The sequence below is a fragment of the Lissotriton helveticus genome, chromosome 7, assembly GCF_964261635.1.
Source record: "Lissotriton helveticus chromosome 7, aLisHel1.1, whole genome shotgun sequence".
NCBI classification, from domain to species: Eukaryota; Metazoa; Chordata; class Amphibia; order Caudata; family Salamandridae; genus Lissotriton; species Lissotriton helveticus.
The window spans coordinates 98,007,320-98,031,020 of record NC_136068.1 but is presented as its reverse complement, the minus strand read 5'-3'; the positions used below and the strand labels follow the sequence as shown (position 1 = coordinate 98,031,020).

Here is a 23,701-nt window from a genome sequence, read left to right as displayed (position 1 = left end):
ATGTGAGGGCATACCTGCATTAGCAGATTTGCCCCTGTCCTGGTCAGTCCTATTTCTACCAGTACTCGTGACCAGGGAAGATGTGCTGGACACTTGAAAAAGAGTTCCTCAGCTACATGATGGCTTCAATGAAAATAGAGGTGTTAGGTATGAAACATCTTGTATTGGCAAACACACACATATGTCAGTGCAGTACTTACCAATGCATGCACCCACAGGGCACGTTAGAGGTGCTCCCTGTAAATCTACCAGTCTCTGGTGTGCCTACTGACTGTTTTCTGCCAGCCTGCCACCTGAGAAACTTATCTGATCTCCTAGGGTGAGAGCCTTTGCTCTCAGGAGACCCAGAACCAAAGCCTGTGTGTGAAAAGGGTGTAACACCCCCTCCCACAGGATGACCTGCTGATTAGCCTTCTTGGGCCCGCGAGCTTCAAAGAAGCTGCCGCCTTTGAACTGCAAATCTGTTTCCCCTCAAAGGAGAGCCTCGTTGGCACCTGGATAGGTGAGAAAATTAGCTAGTCAGGTAGGCGTTCCACCTCCAGTCTATTACCACCCCTAAGGTGGGCTACTGTGAGGTGGATTCGATTTGTCAGAAGAAGCCATCTTTGTGATGGCATACATATACATTTTGGGAGGGGGGTATGCTCACTTCCTACAGGAAGTGGTCATATAGGAGGCGTAGTGACCCCAACGGTCAGTAGCACATTGGCTACTACCCTACACTCCCCTAAATTCTGTATTTAGGGGAGTCCCTTGCACCAGAGAAGCTGATAGACGAAGAGAGAGGACACTGAAATGCTTCAAAAGCCAAGCAGGTGACCAGGTACCAACCCTGACGGCCTTTCTTCATCCCTCGTCAAAAACCACACCAAAGTCAACCTGGCCTGCAGCTGTGAATCCAGAAACTTGGGAGGACTGCCTGCCTTCAAAAAAGACTCAAAACCTCCCAGGAGCAGCGGGCCTGTTCTAAAGGGAAGACGGCGGACTCCGGAACTGCCAAAATCCGACACCGGAAGCCACCACTGCACCCTTTGCCACTGACCCGAGTTTAAGTGGGTCACCATGCCAACAAGATTCCACAGCTCGAGTCCATCATGGTTTCACCCCTCCTGGACTTCCCAACGTTGCCTGCAGCCTCTACACGCAGGCCCCCTCAACTGCGATTGTTCCGGCAAGGAAAAACCTGGTGCCTAAGGACATCTCTGCACCCGCCGCCCTTGGACCTTAGACAAGAGGACCAAACATGTCAGCAAGCATTGCAAGGCCAGACCCCACTTGAGGGTTCAGCCTGACTGGCTTACGAACCAGATCCTGCAGCCTCTTTTTACAGTGACCGATCACCATTGAAATGCATTGGGCTCCTGACACTGATTTGCACCCTGCACCTGGCTGCCCTCGTACCGCTGGTGGAATCCTGTTGATGCTGCCTTGAACCTTGCTCATCACTCACCTTAATTCCTGGAGAATAGTTGTGGAAGTCGATGTACTGTACCTGTCTTCCTTCTGTAGGGTAACATTGCAGAACTCCAAAATTGCAGTGTCCACTTTTTAAAGTGAAAAGACTTTATATTTAAAAACGTACTTACCTGAAGAATTTTTCTCTGATGCCAAATCATATATAAAGGTACTTGGTATTTGTATATATTGGTGTGGATCTCCTTCTTGAGTCGTGTTGTCATTTTTTGATCATTGTATGTATTTTGCAAATGTCTTGCACTCCTCTGTATTAAGCCTAAGGCTGCTTGACCACACTACCCCCTAATAGTGAACTTTGATATTGCATAGCAAGACCCTGTCCACTCATAAGGGAACCCCTGACTCTTTACACGGTATATCAGATTTTTGATATATCATATAAAAAGCCTGCTTTCTCTTCAGCTCCAAATGGTGCAGTAAGTGATCGATTCTACATCTCTGGTCTCTTGTACCACAGGTCCCACTTTTCCCTGGAAGTGCGGCTGAACTCATCTACTGGCATGCTTTTCTACGTGGCCAACGAGCAGGAGAGTTCCTTCATGGCTCTCTTCATCTCCCATGGGCGTTTCGTCTTCCTAGTGGAAAGCAGTGGAAGCAAGTTGCGACTCCGCAGCAAAGACAAGTACCAGGATGGAAAGTGGCACACGGTAAGCATCTATCCTCTCCCACAGCTCTGTGACAGAGGAAGAAATTGTCTGTAAATGAATGCTGATTCCCTGAATATGTTGCTTCATCTTCTCAATTTTTAAAATTTTTTTATAGTTTCACTTTTGTATAAGGTCTGGAATGACCAGACCACTTAATGTTTAGTGGGCTGGACTCTGTGGCTGAGAAGGGATGGCAGAGAGACAGTGCCAAAGATACAAGGACCACAGCAGAGGGATATGGGAGTAACAAAGAGTAGTGTCAACCAATTCTATCTAAATCCTAATGCTGTCCACACGACTCATTTCTTTGTTCTTTTCAAGGTCTTCTTCAGCCGAGATAAGAGCAAGATCCACCTGGTGATAAATGGCCTGAGATCTCAAAGCAGCACTGCATTATCCAGCTCAGAATTTGTGGTGACTGGCCCATTTTATGTGGGTGGCATCCCTGAGGGCAAAGCCAAGAATCGCGTTCCGGTAAGTATCCGAACTAGAGGGCTTTGTATGGGTCTTCTTTGTGAATACGGAAACTATAGGAATAGTGCTTCCATTAGAGGGTTGGAGGAATATTTTAGATTTAGTGTTTTGGTTATTCGTCCTACCAGTTATGGAAGGTGACAAAGTGGATAGTATCTTCTATGTGTTGAAGTGGGCAGCAAGCTAGCCTCTGGAGTGTACCTTTATACTTTACTAGCAGAAGTAACCTTGGTGCCTTAGGGTGCAGTGTTACATATTGCCTTGCATGACACTTCTGTGCTTTTTTCGCACATGAGCGCAGCAGGAAGAAATGTGGGTACTTCACCAAACAGCAGCACCCATGTATTTGCTTGAATGCATTGCTTGTTGAGCCATGCAGTTCCTTGCGCACATTTCTCCTTGGTGGGTGGAAGATGCATCATGTGTATGAGCCTTTTGTCTTCCTCAAATTAGTTGAGTGATGTATAAAAGAGAGATTAAATTATGTTGGAAGACTGGGAAGAGGGCATCATCTGACTTCTGTACAACTGAAATCGATGGTCTTATTCTACACAGATTTGGGGGTATAATAAGATGACATATCTAATAGCACATCAAAACCTTCTTGTGTGTGTGTCACTAAATAAAATATATACTATTCAGCAAGCCTTTTCCTGATACAAATGCCAGCAGCACATGATAGGATATCTGGAAGCCCAGAACAAAATGCATCTAAAATGACATTTCCCTCCTTTCCTTGTAACTATTATCATCCTGGCACATTTACAAACCTTCCAATGTTCAGCAGTACTTTGGCTGCTTGTGTTTCTAAGTTCCTGCAACTAACTTTTTCGATGCATGCAGATTGTTTCTCTGACGGCCCACATTCAATGAGCTGACTTTTGTTGGACTTGGTAGAGATGCAGCCAAGAAAATGGCAGTCGCCTTCCACCGACTACCTGTGCATCAATGTTCAAGGTTATGGTGTATTATAAAACCAGCTCAGGTTGAGCAACCTACGTGCTTATTTATTCTACTACAATACATTGTTGAGTGCTGTATAGGCAGAGCCGATCACATCAGTTAAAAAACTGCCCCAAGATGGGTCAGCTAGTGCTAACAAGTTTCTGAAAATCAAGTATGAAAAGTGTGCGCCGGGACACCCCGTTGGGATAGCTGCGCGCTATATAAAACACACAAATAATAATAATAATAAATAATATGTGAGAAAGTCTAAGAATAGGTTGTATTATAATACATTTCATTAGTTGTTTGGATGGGGAATGGGTAGCTGGATGATTGAGTGGCTATCTTAAGACTTATTGAAGGTCGGTAGATAAATGGAGGTGAAGGCTGATATATTTGTTCATAGATGACTGAGTAAATATGTTTTGGGTCGTGTAGTTAGGGTATAGGTGAAAGTGCGTTGGTTGATGGGAGATGTGCAAATTGAGAAGTGCATGAATTTGTGCATGAATTTGATGTTTTGGTCACAGGTGAGCAGTGGCCATTGATGTGGGAATAAGTGGATGGATGGTTAAGTGCATGAGTTGATGGATGATTAAGTGCATGAGCCGATGGGTGTGAAAGTTAGACCGGTTAAACAACATGGATACATTGAGGGATGAATAGAAGGTTAAGGGCCTGATTTCGATCTTGGCGGATGGGCTACTCCATTACAATTGTGACGTATATCCCGTCCGTCAAAATATAAATCCCATTGGATGTAATGGGATTCATATTTTGGCAGACGGGAAGGGATATCTTTCACTGTTGTGACTGATTAACCCGTCCACCGAGATCTAAATCCGGCCCTTAGTGTTGAGGGATGCATCCATTTGAATACATGTAGTTTATCGGACGAACGGACTCTGTTCATTGGTTGATAAACGATCAATTACAGGCAGATCAAGGTGCCTCAATACTAATCGTTTTTGGCTACTGGATAGATGGACTCCATTAATTGTTCCCAACAAATGCACAGTGCACAATCTTACATTATGGTGTCAGACTTCCATTTCACTCTGTTCTGCTTCTCCTTCCTCAGGAGGCCTCACTCACCAGCTTTGATGGCTGCATTAGGAACCTGAAGCTGAATGGGCAACCCCTAGACTCTCCGGACCATATCTTCGCCGTCACGCCTTGCTACGAGGGAACCATGGAGAGCGGCCTCTACTTCGCCCCGGAGGGTGGATTACTTACTCTGGGTACAAGATTCTGCCTTTCATTCTTAGGGCCGGTGGATCCTTGTAGGACCAACACTCATTACTTTTCCATTTCAACAAACTTTATTTCGGTCATAAAAAGTAAAAATTAATATACAAATATTGCATTGTTGAGACAAATCTTGAAAATTAATTGATGGCAAATTACAAACTATAGCCAAAGGAGCACTTTCGTTTGTTTAATATCTTTGCACCAGTTAAAAACAAGAATGATTAAAACCAGATTTAAAAAAATTAAGATTTTAAAACTAAAAGCTACTTTTACACACTTTTCACACTTTATCATATTTTCGGAGTCAGTGCAAAGGAGGCATTTGTCTAATATTCCCTCAATGTGTGTGATGCTCCCCAAGCTTAGGCCCCATTGACTCACACCTGTCTCTGTATTCCGAAAAGTGGAGCAGCACCAATAGACTACAACATTCTTTACACCAGTGAGATAATAATTCACAGAGCATTTTAACATGTCAACCATAATTTGTATATAGTAAGGAATACTTTCCAGACACCTTCCTAATATTTGATATTTCACATTAATCCATTTAGAAAGGCAGGTTGCTAGTGGCTTGCAGCATTACTGTGGTCATATATCCTTCATCTTCAATTCCTCCTTCTGCCATTTTGTATCCTGCTAATGCACAACATTGGCCGGCATTTATTTCAACAGCTCCTTTACTTTCTTCTCTTCTGATTTTACTAGATTCTATCGCCTTTGGAGAGGATCTTGAACTCATTCTGGAAATCCGCCCACAGAGTTCCTCCAGTTTAATCTTCCATATCGGCAGGAAAAAGGGGCACTACCTCACCGTGTACACCGATGGCCATAAGGTGTGTACATCAGCGTCTGTGCTCATAGTGCAACTGAGCAGTAGGTCGAGTGGATACACGATTTAATGACATGTTAGTTGCACCATGACTACATCTTGTAATTTTAGTCAACGCTTCACTGGAATCCCATTTACTGATTTGCCATGGCGCTTTGCCATGCATTTTCCCACTCTTTCACTGTGTTTGTTCTTAATTTTCTCTACTCTGATTCAGAGCACAGAGCTGTGTAAAGATGCTTCTGGTGTGCCATATGATCCCTTTCTTTCTTCTTTTCCCCAGGTCACCGTCCAAGCGGATATGGGTGCAGGGGAATTCCAGGTGTCGGTGACCCCTCAGCAGTCATTATGTGATGGGCAGTGGCATACAATCGCAGGTATGAGAGTTTATTATGGGTTATACCTAGGGCACGTCAAACACTTACTTCCATTTAACCATTCTACCAGCCGATCAAAGCCTATTGATAAAACTGACTAGTATTGTGAGAAGCATTTAGCACCCTTCTTGGAGTAGACACTTCTCTACGTTGCTGCCATCATGGTCTTTACCCAAATCTTAAACAAAAAGCTTGCAAAAAACCAGTAGAGCTAAACAAAACACTCTATCAAGCAGAGAAGAATCAGACACTCCTCTCCCATGTCGTCTGTCACAATAATCCCTGTGTGTGTGACTGTCACCGGTCAAGATCGCGGATGGGGCTATGAAACTACTCTCACATCCCCTTGCTCTTCTGCCTTCATTAGCTTAGATATGGTGTGTTTCTACCTGTTGCTGTACATTCATTTGTGTTCTTACTTTTTTCTATAAGTACTTAAAGGGAAGAATGTCATCCAGCTGGACGTGGACAGCGAGGGGAACCACACAGTGGGGCCTAGCAGCGTCTCTTCAACCAGTGTGAAGGAACCCATCTATGTTGGGGGAGTGCCGGGTGAGTGGTTGCGAGCCTCGGGCATGGGGTGACCACCCCTGTGCTTACAGTTGTGGCATATTGTGGAATTTGTTCATTTGTGTCAGGTCTGCTCTACCCACAGTGTTTTAAAAAAACTTCACAAGTTGGACTTATTTATCATGGGTTGCCTGTAATTCACTCTCTTTACCATGATTGATGAGCTATTGATAACAACTTGAGCATGGCATTAATACCAAACCTCTGCTGATTCGTGTTTAGGTCTGACTTGACAGCAGCGCTGTCTGATGGCATATTGTTACCTATCCTTTAAAGTGTACATAGAGTGGGTACTCTCTACCCTCATACTATTAGGTTATCTTTCTGTCTTTCTATAAGTGCTTCCATTGGAATACACAATGGACTATTTTACACCTAAAGAATATGCTCGGTTATTCCGCTTTTTGTATAGAACGCGTACAGGTTCTAAGGAACTGAATGTGACAGAAACCAACCGAATAGGTCAGACTTTAATGTAGTAAACAACATTTTTGCATGCAGTGCATTTGTGAATGCCTGTGTTTACGACATATTAAAGCCTGATCTACTGGCTTTGCCAATGCTTATTTGATTGGAAGGAATGGGTCAAAGATAAGTGCATTACACATGTGTCTTAAAAAAAAAAGTCGAAGTTGAGAAAATGGTAATTTAATTTTCCTGAAATACTGGTAGATCCAGACTTGAGGTGTGTAATTTCTGTTGACCTAAATGTGTTTTTGCCAACCTGAAAATAGGTTAAAACCTGAATCCCAGACACAAGAAATGCCACACCAAGCTCCTGGCCCATAGCACATCTTTGCGCTTCCCTCTTCGGTCCATGTGTGATAGAGGTCATATCAGTTCCTACCTCTCCTTTATCTGCATTTACAAAGCATGGCTGCTTTCCTAAAGTACCACAGTTCATCCGAGGCCTTGATTTCTGAGAGGGGCCAGATTCTTTTGGGCAGCTTTTGTACCACAGCGCATGTTAAAGGTTAAGAGAATGCAGGAGCTGTAGTTAGCAGTTTCATTCTGTTGTCCACCAGGCTCTGTAAACGTGTCCCCTGGCCCTTGGCTTTCACTCATCACATGCAAGCTTTGTAGTGCTTCGTCATCATATGCTGTGAAGAATCTTAGCAACTGTAGTCAGGCGTTCCTGGATTTCATCACGATGAAGTAATGGGAAGAATTAAAACCTTTTTAGCACAGGTGATTGGATGATCTATTCAGGCAGAAAATCTCCCTGTCAGTAGAAATCTGTCCGATTGAGATATGAGGTGTAGCCGCAAGGTATCCTAAAAAACACACAAAAGGTCCACATCCAAGGTGTCCATGAAGAAAGTCTTCTGGAGACAGATTGCTTTATTATTACTCTTGCCTACACCAAGATAAAACATAGGCCTAAATTCACCAGCGACCTGCCTACGCTGTGACAGGGTATGGGCTTAACACAAGAAAAGATACCAGGAAAGCCCTGTGACCTATCATTGCCAGTTAATGCTTCAATCTGGTTCCTGGACATAAGTGTAAGAGTCACCAGATCATGCTTAGATTTGACCCCATGACTTCTATGTAATAGGAGTTTGAGGAAAGTGCCCCTCTTTGTCATGGTCACCCCCACTTTTTTGACACTGGTGCTGATGTTTACTACTGATGTGCACTGGGCCCCTGCTAACAAGGCTCCAGTGCTCTTTCACTATAAGAAGGTAAGGTGGTCTAATTGTCATACAATTGGCAGACACTTTAGCACCCTTGTACATCCCTAATAAGTGATACCCCTGGTACCTAGGGCATGGGTACTAAAGAGGGTCCATTAGGGCTGCAGCATGTATAATACCACTTTAAGTGACCCACCCCCCCAATACAAATTGCGTGCAGCCTGCCATTGCAGACTGTCATTGTAGGAAGCTGGCTTTATATGTAATATAAACAAATGAGGCATTCACAAATACATTCAATAAATGATGCACACGACTCAATAAGGAGATCCACACCCATTTATAAAAATAACACTTATCTTTATATATATATATATGTTCGAGGTATATGGGCTGCAGATGGTACAATTGAATAGATTGCCATCTGGTGTTGGGCTCGGATGATTGCACTTGTTTTTCTCTTGGAGAAGTCTTTTGTAGTCACGAGGCTGGTGACTCCTCCCTTGGGTGATAGTGCGCATGGGCATCGGCTCCATCCTTAGATTGTTTTTTCCGCCATCGGGTTCGGATGAGGATCGAAGCGCTCCGGATCGACTTCGAGAAAAAAGTTATATTTCGGCGCGTATTCCCTTTCCAATTCGACGGTATTGTTTATCGAGCGCGAGTTCATTCTCGTTTCGACGCGCTTCGAGGTCAACACCAAAGATTTCCAACTCTACGTCGACGAGACCGGGAGGCCTATCTCGACGTAGTCCAGCCCGGAGTCCATGGAAAGGACTCCATTAAAAAAATGTCCAACGTGTGGTGCTAAATTCCCACACAAGGACCTACACGAGGTGTGCAACCTCTGTTTATCACCTGACCACGAATCCAGGGACTGTGAAGCCTGTGCGGCTTTTTTCAAACCCTCTTGTTAAAAACTACAATAAAAGAAGAACAAAAACAGAAACGCATCAAGAGATTGTACTCAATAGACTTCCAGATCCCAAATCAGGACTTGGCATTTAGACCCATTTTTGATTTATTAATTTTGAACAAATATGATAAAACGGAAGTAGACCACACGGCTAGAAGTAACACCAGTTCTCGAAGAAGACGACTACGTAGTTACCCCTAACCTCAAGGAATACGTACTTCCATGTCTCAAACAAGGAGCATCAAAGGTATCTGAGATTTGTGACAGAGGACAAATATCTGTCGCAAAGTGACCCCTTTTTGAGCGGTCACCTCATTTTGGTTTTGTTTTTTTTCTCATTATTTCTTTTTACTTACCTGCTGGTAATCTTGAACTTCAACACTGGGGCACAGCTATCCAATGCCAAATCTATGTTCTCTGATCCTGACAAAAGGCAGAAATGTACCTACCCTGCAGTAGTTTGAACCATGCTGCCCAGACCTCTCAAAATCAGCCTCTTCATATGTTGGAAAACCTGATTTTAAATATTCAATAAGTAGTTCCTAAGTGCACCATGCTGCTCACAAGGTAGGGTGCATAATATTATGAGAGTGGAACTTGTGTGACAATAAAATGCTATATACCCCAGGTATTAGGCACAAAACTACGGTACTTGACAAATCTTATCTACTTTGCAGCGGAACATGCTGGATTTACAGCCCTTGCGCAGAATAAGCACACACTTCGTTGGAATGTTGAGATAATTAAACTCTACGACATCAGGTGCAACATAGCCAGGTTGAGCTGTTCTGGTGTTAGGAATATTCATCCCTCATCAAAATCCCTGTGGTGAGGTGCTTCATTGAGGGGCCTAAGAGTGATTCCTACTGGATACCTTCTGCCCCTGTATGGAATGTCAACAGTCTTCATAAGGCTCATGAGTCCACCCTGTAAACCCCTACACCACTGCAAGTTGCAGTTTCTATCATGTTAGGTAAGTTTCCTAATGGTATTAATCTCGCTCAGGCGTATTAATGAGCTTTAAGCCTTGGCAATCCAGGAAACGTTCATTCAGTTCCACAAGGACCAGGTGGTCCTAAGATCAACTCTAGATCCAAGCTCCAAATTTTAACTTATTTTAGGTTGAGCATTGGTTCTTATTTCTTGATGGCTAGGAGGCACCAATGAGTCTGGAGAAATTTGGGCCAAAGGAGTAGCAAAAGGCTTTATAGTCAAGAACTGGTTTTCTGTAGTGACTAGTTGAATAAAAAAATCAAGGGCCCATGTGTCTTTAGAGGTGTGGCAGAGAATGTACCATTTTGGTTTAGTGTGCTATCCTGTGGAGCAGAGCTATCTGACTTTTGGGTGGATAATTGCTGGTCACCGTCATGACCGTCCCAGTTTCCCACTACATCTTGAATTAGTGTGAGTGCCATTATTTTGGGTTACAGGAAAGAATGTAATTTTTACCAACTGACCATACCATTTGCCCTGTATCCAGATATTATTGCATTAGTATACTCTTTAATAACATACTAACCTCAGTTTTTTTCTTGCAGACACAGTGGAGGTCCCTGCGTGGCCGGAATCCTCGCCCCATCGCCACTACTATGTTGGATGTGCACGGAATCTCATCATAAACCGGAAGCATATTGACGTGTCCAGGACAGGACGTATCAGTGGGTCGGCTGGTGCCAGCGGGTGCCCAACAGTGTAACCTCCATGGCTATTTATGTCTAAATCCGCACTGCGGCTGCCTTATCATGCCCCTCCATGGCTCCCCACAGCAGCTGCTTGGCTTTTGAAAGTAAAGGTCCTTTGCACCATGATGTGAAGCTGCTGCAGACCTGCTCCTTCCCCAGATCTGCTACTTTTATTCCGTGCCAAGTGTAAACTGTGCCTTGGAAGCAGAGGGCGGGCCTGGCTGGCATGCTGGCTGAACAGAATCCTTTACAAGGGAATCTTCCGTCATGTGGGGGGGAGAGGTAAAAGGGGGGGGGGGTCTCCATCAATGCGAACAGCACATGGAGTTGCAGCCTTGTTCAGATCTGCTTCATGGCTAAACGACGGTGCTTTTTTACATTCCTGACATGGACTACAGCAATTGTTTGATCCTGAAATCCTCTGGGCCTGTCTGGTGGGCTCCTGATGAAGGATATTAGGGCATTACTTATCTGTCCATTGTTTGATGTCTTACCTGGTAAGATCAACTGAGATGTCTTGTCTGATGTTTGTTTTGGTTCTACATTTGTGTAAAAAGATTTGTTTTAAAAAGTATATGATGTTCTCCCCAGCTCCCAAGTGAAAATCATCAGTGGACATCCCTTGGTCAGGAAATGGTTTCCAGTTTCCCTTTAACTTGTTTTCCAGTTCTCTTGCTATTCTATTGATAGCCCTCATCCACTTTTGTCAAGCGATGGAGTCTAAACGTGCTCTAACATGATCTCTGTGCCAACCAGGTGGGAACTACCCGTCTCCTAAATCATTTCCAGGAGCACCAGTGCTTCAGAGCCTCTTGCATGGCTAGGGGCAAGAGTAGAGTCCGGCAGGTATGGCTGGCTCCTAGGCACTTCCCTGGCTCCAGCATCTTCTTGTACTTTCTTAAGAGCTTGAGGCATGTTTCGGCGCATTGTCGTACTCAGTTGTATTTCAGGTCCTGTGCTGAACTAGTTGGTGGCTTGATTGGCTAACTAATGGCTTGCAAGAAAAATAAAACCTTTTAATAGGAACAGTCAATTTATCATTTTCACAATAGTAAACAACACCAATTTGCTAGTTGTGTTTCACACGCTCTCCGTTTGAGCCATACCACACTAGGGGTGGCTGAAGCTATTGCTAACCACCTTCGCGGCCTGTAGATTTTAATCCACAAATTTTTGTTTTTACCTGTAAAAAGCCTTATCAGTCGATTTTATATATGACGTTTTAAACTTTTTAAGTAAACTATTGAATTTGAGTACTATTAGGTACTGTCTACCCCGCTAAAATTATTTTTATGATGATATGGTTAGTGTTCTCTCTAAATGCTTAGTTTCTTTTATAAGACATTTGTTTGAGGTGAATGTCTGCACCAACTCTTTCAGGGCTCATGTGTTCTCTTTTATTATTTCTTTTAGCCTCTTTGTTTTTTTGCAGGCCAGGCTGAGCTATGGGCGTTTCAGCTTAAGCTAGCAGAAGGCTAAACTCTGTGTCCAGCAATGCTTTCAACATGGGAACCAGGGCCGTGACCAGACAGTCTATTGTAGCTCCGCTGTATAGTGGCGGTTCATTAGAACTAATAATTTAATGTCTGAGGTTGGTGTCTGTGTGCTAAAACAGCTGTATGGTAGAGTGAGGACCTTGATTTACTGGAATCTGTTTATGCCTTAAAAAAATATGCAAGTTGCTTACTTGCATGTTTCACTGTGCTCAGGCCAGAAAGAACTACATTCTGCGTGATAGTTGTTAGTTCTAAACCTTTTCTGGGTTCACATGCTGTGCATTATTCTGCCATCTAGAAAAATCATCCAATTTCTCAGAATAAAGGTTTTTGGGCTTCGACCGTAAGTGGAATTGGTCTGACTGAGTGCCCCAGTTCAGCGCCTCCATCTACTGTTTCTGTCCCTCATTTCAGAAGCATGCGCATTGCTGGGGTCGAGAAACCGAGTGAACGTCTGCAATCAATGCACAGTTTAACTTTTGTGAAGCCTTCAATTGCTTGGCAAGGTTTTTAAACATTTATTTACATGGTTCGTGCACAGTGAATCCTCTTCAAGGACAGAAATGTGTGTTCCTTTGTAAAAATTACAATTTTAGACCAACACCAAGTTATATGGAAGCAAGAGCTCAGAGTGGCAATTTGTGATTGGCTGAGAACGACTAATGTTTCTGCATGGGGATTTGTCATTGGCCAAACTGCTCTTTACAGCACTTCTGAAATTAATTTGAAGGCGGCGCTGGTCCCTAAAACCTATGATTCCCTTCTTCGCTACAACCGTTTCACTGGAGCGACCTTTTTCTATGTGTGTTAATCTTTCGAGATGTATTTATTCTGTTCCATATTCTTACCGTCCTCTCGCTTTGTCCTTGTGAGTCCTGCGGTGCTCCAGCAGGCCTTTAAAAAAGCGGACTATTCTACACAAACTGATTATTCACTCGTGCACTTACACATTTTTTTAAATCTGTACACTGGTGTATATATGTTTCCATAGAATGTATGCACGCGCAATCACGAGGGGACAAAGTCTTGCTTTAGAAATGATTTATAAGTTATGTCGTTATTATATGGATCTTTTTTATACAGTGGGGTTAATAGAGTAAAGAGGGTTTTTAATGTCTGATTCGTACAAAGCGCCAAAAGAAATATGATAGCCTCGTCAACACATTTTTTTATTTTTCATTAAAGAGCGAAAGGGCCGTCTTTGTAAATCATTGGAACATAATTTTGAGTCAAAATAAAATTTTATTTCACGCACTCATTTGTTTTTGTGTTTGCTTGCAAGAATGCATAACTGATGCTTTTGTTTGATTTCGCGCAATGGTGTTATCCGGTTGTACTTGTAACATAATTGGAGGTGGTGAATAACTTTGAATGGCTTTGTTTTAGTGCTCACACTAAAATTCCATCAAATCAACCCAGTGTTGGTGTAATCCTCTCGCGGGTACATAAGAATAGTGTGTGAATGATTGTCAGAAGGACTATAAAATACCTGAAATAAATGGGAACCAATGGCCAGATTTACTAAGCTTTCATGCGAAGCATTGCAGCAAGGCAACTTGATGCACAGCGTTGTGTGAAAGGGAGAGAGCAGAAATGTGCAAAACTTACTAAGATATGGTGCACTTCTGCTCTCTCGTAGCGCTCATGCACTTCAGGCAGTCTAGCGCCAATGCAGGCACCATTGCACCATGATGCAAGGCAGCATGGGTTAAAAGGAGACTTTTTTTTTTCGTTGCAGGGAGTGCACCTTCCTGCACAAAAACAATCCCTCGAGGCATTTAGAGGAAATAATGACAAGAAATAAAAATTCTCCTCGTTGTGCAATACTCTGGCAGGCGTAGCGATTTCACGTAATCCCATGTTCACAAGCCTCTGTGCATTGTACAACCATTGCTCCACCCATGGAATGCCTCCCACAACTGAATGTAACGCAATGCAGTGCAAGCCACTATGTTGCGTCACGTTTCTTTACAAAGCTTTGCAAGGTGGCGTGAATCGCCCCATGCATGGCTTTGTAAATAGAAATGTGATTTGTGGCTGCTCTACAAAAGTGACCCAATCACAACGCAAAATGTTAGTAAATCTGCGTCACTTGGTTTGCGTCACTTAGAGATTGTTCACAAGTAGCTACAACTGCAAACAAAGACTCGATTCATTGGACTCCCATGTAATTTGAGCAATCTGTAATGGGAGTAAGGAATTCTGGGCAATCTGAAAACAACTTGTAAACCTGCTATAAAATATATTCCTTCTTTATTTGCATCTGTGAAATCCTTCAGTTTCTTTCTAAGTCAATCAATTAGTAGATTTGTAGTTACCACTTGTCACCCCTGAGGATATATATTGAATATATTTGCAGGGGAAGGCTTCTGCAGCCAGAGCTCTTTATTGCATGGGAACTCTAACACACACAAAGCTTGACTGTGCCAGCACACTCTAATTCCGCCAACCAGAAGACAACGTGAAGCAAGTTAAGGCGAAGAGCTGGTATTCAGGGTAAAGTATTGCAGCCTCCATTCTCTACTTGGTTACCACCATGCCTACCTCCGATACCTTTTCCCTCAAAGCTGTCAGCTTTCAAATAACATGGTTTGCCGAGCCTTTAGCCCAAGTGAAGCAGAAATATAGGTTCTTTTGTCCACCTGGATATATCACACAGGCACTATTCCTCTTGGAGATGATGGACAGAGTGCTGAAACTCTTCAGACATTCACCCCCAGTCACAGATCTGGGTTGAATCCACCATCGTTCTTAAGCTCACTTCGCCACCTCAGTTCAGACCCAGCAATATGCAAATCAGTCTTGACCCTGTGCCTCATGGGAACAAGCCAGTTCTTCCCTGAACCGGAAACAAGCAATGCCCTGGGTACCTAAGGTACCATTTACCAGGGGATGACAAGAGGCCAGAGATGCAAATTAGGTTTTAGTTTCAATGCAGTTTTAGGGAAGGAACACAGGCCCTGGGCACCTGGTTGGCAGGAGCCCAGGGCACTCTCAGTCAAAGCACATCAGCAATTCAGCAAATAGTGGGGGCATACCATGCAAGAAAGATGGCACTTTCTCACAGGCACCGACTCCATGTTATTGTGTGTTTTTTTTCTGCTATCAGGTTTGGACGAGTACCGGCAGGGCTCTGAGACTCGACCTATTTGCCACATTTTTTTCAGCCTGCATGATGAATCTTTGACACCCAGAGTTAGAAAAGTCTTTGCCATCCATTTTTTCTCTTGACGCCACTCTCCCTAGACTGACAACCCCCACAAGGTAATGGAACAGATGTCCTTTCAGTACTGGCCATGGTGCTGTTCAAAGTAGCTGTGGTTGGATCACCACGATGTTTGTAACATCTGTCTTTGACCACCATAATGCCACGTGTGAATCTTGCATTGGCTACCAGTCGAAGAAAACTCAACAGTAACAAAATGAGCTTTGGGCACACCAAAAGATGCACAAGCAGTCCACCTACGACATGCCCAGCGTCTTTGGTTTACAAGACCCCTCCGTCACCAAGGAAGTTGAAGACACCAGCCCTACACAAATCAGACTGCATTAGCTGACAACCATCCCAGAGGCCATCTCCTTCAGCACCTCCGAGGCTGAGGAGGAAGAGGTTCCACAGACCTCCACAACCAGCAGCCCTTGAAGAAAGACCTCCACCAGGGTTGCAAGGTCAGTTCTGGCACGCTCGACGTCCCCCAAAAGGTCTCATGCAGAGGCAGAGCATGCCTCCCAAGGGAGTCTGGCGCCGAGCCCCATGTGCAAAACACCACTAGCGCTGCATACGGGCTCCGGATGGCACTGAACCAACACTTTGGATCTGAAGACCCACCCAAGGACGTCAACCCCTCCCACTCATCAAGTCTCAAGTCTACCAACAAGCTTCGACTCCATTCGAAGCTGAAGGTTTCATCAGCGCCTAAGCCCTCATTGACTTATAAACCCTCGTCAACGCCAACACCCTCAACATCTGGCGATGAGGATTTGGAGCAACTCATCTTCCAGAGGCAGCAGGAGGATCTCAATGCAAAGCATAAACTCCTCTTTACCATCCCTTTACTGGTAAGATTTAGGAAAAAAACACCATTGAGACTCTGACTCAAAAGAGGAGACTGGCATTTGAGTAGGACCCTGCATTGGAGGCCCCTTACAGGTTCTAGGCCCAAGAAGCACAGAAGCAGGACCTCCAGCCCAGAACCTTATGCGCCACGACCTTTCGTCACTGCTGATCTTTACAATACACCCTTCGAGCCAGGACCCGAAGAAGATCTTTGCAAAGACTATGATGTCATAGAACACTCCTCCCCCTGAGGAGCTTCTGGTTTTCGATATGTTTTATATCTGTAGGAAGGTTGATCCCTGACTATGGTTGCCCCCAACTTTTTGCCTGGTGTTTTGCTGGTTTTCTGACTTAGTTGACCTGGGGCCCTGCTATTCAGGACCCCAGGCCTACTGCTCTCTCTGTAAAATGGATTCCATGTACCTTAGGTACATATCTAAATTGGATACTGAGCCACCTTATCAGTCCCTGTACAGTGTACCTTAGGTACCCAGGGCATAGGTGTACCCAGGGCCTACCAGGGGCTGCAGCATGTATTATGCCACCCCTGGCTGGCCATCCAAATCTGACACAACTGGCTGCTTGACAGCTGGGGCAAGGTGGTGTAATCACCCTTTGCTGTAGATATAGTATACCTATATCTAACCCTAAAATGGACACACAGATCTCCTATCAGTCACTCCTATGGCAGGCCTTAACAATCCTGAAGGCAGAGTGCTTGGAATCGTGTGAGATGGTGCTCTGGCATGAGCTGAGCCTGTCTGCGGCTTTCGGGATCCAGCCCTTAGCCGTTTCCATGATATCGCATACCATATACTCTTAAGTGCATTATAATCCTCGCGGTTATGTGCCAACTCTGGTATCGCTTTATCAAAACATGTCGAGTAAGGTGTCATACGAATTGGAATACTAACCCCTCGCCAATTCTGGCGACGGGGTTAGCATTCCACCCTTCTAGAGGGACACGACATGCCTGTAACCTATAACCCGGTTAAAAGTCAGACAGAGCCTTAGCATCCACAAAATGGATGCTGCCACCGAGACACAAGTCTGCCCTCCTGCTGCTGGGAGTCCTCCCAGAGCAGGAGATAAGGACAAAGGGTTTCCTGCCAGGGGCGGTGCCAGCACCGTCCCAGACAGGGTTTTGTGTATTGTAGGTAGGCAGGGCTTTAGAGGAAGGTGACTGCACGTGGCACCCCGGTGCTCACTGTGCATAGGCTGGCTGGAACCAGTTCCAGGGTCACTCCAGACCCTGTGCTGGGGAAAAGCCCGCCAAGGAAGTGGGTGTACCCACCCCCCTCCTGGTCCCACCCATAGGGCAGGACCTAGTCGCGTGCCAGCCCCCTTTTCCCAGATAAAGGTAGAGACTGGCCCCCTTCCAAATCAGATCATCTTTGGAATCAAGATACCACTTTCCACGAAAGGACTTCACGATTTCTTCCTCAAGATTCTCCCTTGTGGCTAAGGAGTAGTCACCCTGCATCCGCAGGCACCATCTAAGAACACTGCGGTCTGCTGCACGTCCTTCCTCCGGAATCCGACTGCCCAGCTCGACGAGACCCGGCTTCCCTGGCACCTCTGACCTCTACCCACCTCTACAGCACAGCTGAGAACCGTGGGTGCGACGAGACCTCGAGGGACCGGCCATCGCCAAGACTGCACGACTTCTGCACAGCAAGCCCACCGAGTAATTTCCTGGTGAGTGCTTTGGGGTCCGAGAAGCCCCCACCCTGAGCAGCTCCAGCACCGAAGAGCAGCCCCCCAGCATCTCCACGATCGGCGTGGGGCCCTTCTGCCTTCTGCTGCTCACCGCGTTGTTTGGCTACTAGCCCGTTGGCTTGTGGCCTTCCTGACGACGCCCGACGACATTTCTGCTGCTGGTCTGGTTGCTCCAGACTGGCCCTTGCTCCCTCCCAGAAGAGGAGCACCCCGGACCCTCCTGGTCCACTCAAGACGCCATTTTGAGTCCACCGCGTGGGCTTGAATTAGCCAAGGCTTGTTGCCCAATCCTGGGTAACTTCGACGCCAACGACTTCATCCTTCGTGGGACAGCTCGCACCTCCATCCTGGTCGCCGACAACGCCTCCTGGTCCGAGAGACTGCAGAGCCCAGCAGCGCCCACTCACCTGACTGCGGTGACTTCGCCCGGTGCCATCCTGGTGCCCACTTAATCACTGGCTAGTGATTCAAGAACTTGGTCCCCTCTGCTTTCAGGTTTTCTTCTTCCTTGATCCAGGCTTGGATCCATCGAACTTTCCTTCACTGGTCGCCTGCCAGCAACTTCTTCCTTCCAGGCTCCCGGTCCGGCAACGAGATTCCCGACGTCTTTTCAGACCTATGCAGCTGCAGCCCCTGGGCTAGGTAACTTCGGCACTTCGGTGTCCCAGCATAGCCTCACTATCCTAGGGTCAGGATCCACTGTCGTTTTCTTCCTACCAGGTCGGGTTCGCCCGTGAACACTAACTTTGCCTTTACTAGCCTCCATAGACTTTGTCCCGCATCCCGCGTGAGAGTGCACACTCTGCACCCGAGTTCCCTAGGCCTCCTGCTAGAAATCTAAAGGTTCAGTAGTCCAGTCCTAGCGATCCCAAAGCCTCTGAGAATCGTTACTTACCTGCTAGTAATTCGCATTCCACTTTGAAAGTATATGGTTTTTCGTGCCCCTCGGGCATTTGTGTAACGTGCTAACTTAAAAGTATTTTCGTAAGAGTTTTGTTGTGTGCTTAGCACCCTGTCCTCATAAAGAGTACAGGGTTGTTGTGATTCTAATAAATACATTGTTTATTTTCATAACACTTGTGTGGTGTCCTTTCACTGGGTGTTCAAGGGGTAATGTGATGGTAAAACAGCTGGCTTAACACGCCCTCTAGAGTCTTAGCCTTAGACTGCTCGTATCCATGCTACTAGGATAGCTGGTCTATAAGGTTGACTTACAACCAATCATCAATAAGGGTTGTTTGGACTGATATATAGTGATCACTAGAATAGTGAGCACTGCACATCAGGCCAACTTCTCACATTGGTGAGCAGCGGTTGGGATTTGAGCTTGCTGTTGTTTTACCACACATGCCCTAAGAATACCTTGTGAAAGATCACATAAGTACTAAAGGTACATATAACTTAGCTTAGAATACTCTGAGTTCTACTGAACCAGCTGTTGTAGCTCCTAGGGCCTAGCACACCCTAAACTACAACTCTAGCAAGGGATCAGTAGGCAAACATATAGTGTAGGTAAGTGCACCACTTACACCTCACTAGAAAAGCATGTCGACTCAGGGGGACTCTACTGAGACTCCCCTGGTCAGTGTTGACCCTCCACAGGTCACTTCAAGATATGCAGCTCTCAATTTTCAGGAGATGAGGCAACTCTGTGTCTCCAGGAAACTGAAGCAGGGGTCTAACCCCACCATTCCCTTTCTGATAGGTCTCTTAGAGACATATGATGCCAGAAAGCTCTCTCAGTTACATGAGAGCATGCCAGCCTTAGAGGGAACCTCTGGGGATCCAGACCTCCCCAACACTGATTCAGCAGTTGAGGAGGAGGATCAGGAGGTACTCTCTGGGGATGAGGTAGACAAAGGTCTTGAGGTAGTCAGAAGGCTAACTAGGACCAACTTAGACTTACTTGGGCTAGGATCTGGGGGCCCCCCAGTACTAACCCGAAGTGGGCCTAACCTTGGAGTTAGGAGAGATAGATCTCTTTCTAGGGACTCCAATAGATCTCTGCACTCTAATGCCTCTTCTCAGGGGAGAAGGAATCCTCCACAGAGGAGATTTACTTCCCCTCAGAGAAAGGAGCATGAAGCTAGGATGAGACAAGCTGAACTGAGGATTGAAAGGGAAGAAATTGCCCTGGCCAAAGAGAAGCTTGCCCTGGCAAGAGAGCAGCAGATGAGTGGGCTAGCTCCCACTGGTGGCAGCAATCTCCCAAGAGATAGAGAGAAGGGTTTAGATACTAAACACCTGACTAAAATAGTGCCCCCCTTTAAGCAAGGGGATGACATCCAGAAATGGATGGCTGCTCTGGAGAGGGCCTGCACTGTGCAGTGCATTCCCCAGAGTCAGTGGGCAGCTATACTGTGGCTCTCCTTTGATGGCAAAGGTAGAGATAAGCTCCTCACTACTAGAGTTGAGGATGCTAACAATTACCAGGTCCTGAAAAATGCACTGGTTGATGGGTTTGGTTTAACCACTGAGCAGTACAGGTTGCTGTTCAGAGACACCCAGAAAACTCAGTCTCAGGACTGGTCTGACTTTGTTGATTGTGCCACTAAGGCTTTGGAAGGCTGGCTACTGGGTAGCAAGGTTACTGACTTCACAGGATTATATAATCTTATTATGAGAGAGCAAGTCTTAAATAATTGTCAGAACCAGTTATTACACCAGCACCTGGTAGACTCTGATCTGACCTCTCCACAAGAATTGGGTAAGAGGGCAGACAAATGGGTCAGAACCAGGATTAGGCCCAAGAACCAAGGTGGTGACCAGAAAAAGGAATCAACCAAGCCTCAAGAGAAGGGTGGGAATAAATCTACAGATCAAACCACATCAGGGCCCCAAAAATCCTCTGAGGGGGGTGGGTCCCAGAATCCTTCCAACAACCAGAAGAAACCTTATTGTTATCCCTGTAAACAGGTGGGTCATTTAAAAACTGACAGCAGTTGCCCAAAGAATAACAATAAGGAAAACATACCCCCAAGTAACATTCCCAAACCTCCTGTTACTACTAGTAGTAATCCCCCAGGTGGTGGGAGTGCCCCCAAGAATTTGGGTGCATTTACTTTGGGAGTTCCTGGGGACTCTGGCCTAACCAGGTCCCCAAACTTAGATACTCTTGTCTGTGAGACTGGCATGGGGTTTGCCAACTTCACAACTTGTCCCAACACTTTGGGCAAGTACAGACAGGAGCCCCTCATCAATGGTATAAAAGTTGAGGCCTATAGAGACACAGGGGCTAGCATCACTATGGTGACTGAGAGTCTAGTCCCCTCAAGGCAACTTTTACCTGGTGCCACATACCAGGTGACCAATATTGATGGAGTACAGAGAGATCATCCCATGGCAGTGGTCAATCTCAGCTGGGGAGGTGTCACTGGCCACAAGAGAGTGGCAGTGTCACCAAACTTGCCTGTAGATTGCCTACTGGGGAATGATTTAGAGCTCTCAGCCTGGGCTGAAGTTGAGCAAGAAACCCATTCTAAAATGGTAAATACCCATGGTAAGGTTAGTGGGGCAGTGATAGCCACAGCCCCAGTCCAAGATGTCCTCCCTGAACAGGTCAGGAGGGTTGTGCCAGTCACAACCCAATCTCAGACAACTTCCTTCCCAGAACAGGTTGTCAAGGCTGTCATGGTAACAGCCCACACCCAAACGGAGCCCCCTCCTGAAAAGGTTGGGAGAGTTGTGATGGCCACAGCTCAAACTCAGACAGATGACAGTGTTGTGAAGCCTGAAACTATGGATCACTCCACTCAGACAGAGAGTATTGAGGAGGAAGAGAAATCTCCCTCCCACCAGACTTTAGGAAAGGATCAGCCTCCTCAGGGAACTGATCTGACCCCTTGTGAAGAAACTGCCACAGAGGTAGTCAGGCCTAGCCTGGCAGAACCCCTGGTGTCAGTGGACCCTTCCAAGGTGGGACCCAGTCTGGAGCAGGTAACCTGCCCCTCTCTACCCTGCCTCAGTCAGCCCAGGGCTGTAGAGGTCAGGGAGGCCAGTGTTGGACCCCAAAGGGCCCCCTGTCCAAAAGAATTTCCCAATCAGCAGATTAAGGGCACTGAAGCTAGTAGTCCTAGCCAAGTGAAAATAAGACACACTCCTGAGGGATCCCCCTTAAAATTAGTTAGGGACCTCCCACAGATGGACACTGTTGGGCACAGCCAAACTTGGGACCTGAGGGCCCCAGACCTGAACTGTCCCTCCAGTAAGCCAAACAGAGGGACCCAACCTCCAGCTGTAGGTAGCCAGAGGTTGACCCTGAGAGCCCAAAACAACTCAGTCTTGGAAAGAAAGGCCTCTATGGTGGATAATGATTGGAGGAAGCTGAGCCCAAAGTTAGTGGAGCCTCACTTCAGTACTCCATTTCAGCACCAGCCTTTTTCTTTGACAAAACACACCACAGGTAGAGATTCCCTATGGTGGAGACCCTCAGACACCCTTAGGGTGAGGGGTTGCTTAGTGGACCATGACATAGGGGGTAACCATGCCAGTGCTGGTACTTCCTTAAATGGCCACTTAGGCAATATAGGCTTACCTGGACAAGGATAGCCTTATCTCCTTTCGTTTGGGGGGGGGTTATGTAGGAAGGTTGATCCCTGACTATGGTTGCCCCCAACTTTCTGCCTGGTGTTTTGCTGGTTTTCTGACTTAGTTGACCTGGGGCCCTGCTATTCAGGACCCCAGGCCTACTGCTCTCTCTGTAAAATGGATTCCATGTACCTTAGGTACATATCTAAATTGGATACTGAGCCACCTTATCAGTCCCTGTACAGTGTACCTTAGGTACCCAGGGCATAGGTGTACCCAGGGCCTACCAGGGGCTGCAGCATGTATTATGCCACCCCTGGCTGGCCATCCAAATCTGACACAACTGGCTGCTTGACAGCTGGGGCAAGGTGGTGTAATCACCCTTTGCTGTAGATATAGTATACCTATATCTAACCCTAAAATGGACACACAGATCTCCTATCAGTCACTCCTATGGCAGGCCTTAACAATCCTGAAGGCAGAGTGCTTGGAATCGTGTGAGATGGTGCTCTGGCATGAGCTGAGCCTGTCTGCGGCTTTCGGGATCCAGCCCTTAGCCGTTTCCATGATATCGCATACCATATACTCTTAAGTGCATTATAATCCTCGCGGTTATGTGCCAACTCTGGTATCGCTTTATCAAAACATGTCGAGTAAGGTGTCATACGAATTGGAATACTAACCCCTCGCCAATTCTGGCGACGGGGTTAGCATTCCACCCTTCTAGAGGGACACGACATGCCTGTAACCTATAACCCGGTTAAAAGTCAGACAGAGCCTTAGCATCCACAAAATGGATGCTGCCACCGAGACACAAGTCTGCCCTCCTGCTGCTGGGAGTCCTCCCAGAGCAGGAGATAAGGACAAAGGGTTTCCTGCCAGGGGCGGTGCCAGCACCGTCCCAGACAGGGTTTTGTGTATTGTAGGTAGGCAGGGCTTTAGAGGAAGGTGACTGCACGTGGCACCCCGGTGCTCACTGTGCATAGGCTGGCTGGAACCAGTTCCAGGGTCACTCCAGACCCTGTGCTGGGGAAAAGCCCGCCAAGGAAGTGGGTGTACCCACCCCCCTCCTGGTCCCACCCATAGGGCAGGACC

General features: G+C 46.1%; 1 protein-coding gene across 2 annotated transcripts in view; it reads left to right on the top strand.

Annotated features, from left to right (window-relative positions):
• Positions 1-13,557, top strand: part of LAMA5 (laminin subunit alpha 5) — a 346,280-nt gene extending 332,723 nt beyond the window's left edge. For both annotated transcript variants that reach the window (XM_078651602.1, XM_078651601.1), the window contains exons 74-80: positions 1,934-2,123; positions 2,445-2,597; positions 4,624-4,783; positions 5,502-5,629; positions 5,909-6,002; positions 6,435-6,554; positions 10,664-13,557. In XM_078651602.1, coding sequence (XP_078507728.1) covers positions 1,934-2,123; positions 2,445-2,597; positions 4,624-4,783; positions 5,502-5,629; positions 5,909-6,002; positions 6,435-6,554; positions 10,664-10,821 — 1,003 coding nt within the window. In that variant the 3' untranslated portion in view covers positions 10,822-13,557. The remainder of the gene's footprint in view (positions 1-1,933; positions 2,124-2,444; positions 2,598-4,623; positions 4,784-5,501; positions 5,630-5,908; positions 6,003-6,434; positions 6,555-10,663) is intronic.
• Positions 13,558-23,701: the final 10,144 nt, after the last annotated feature.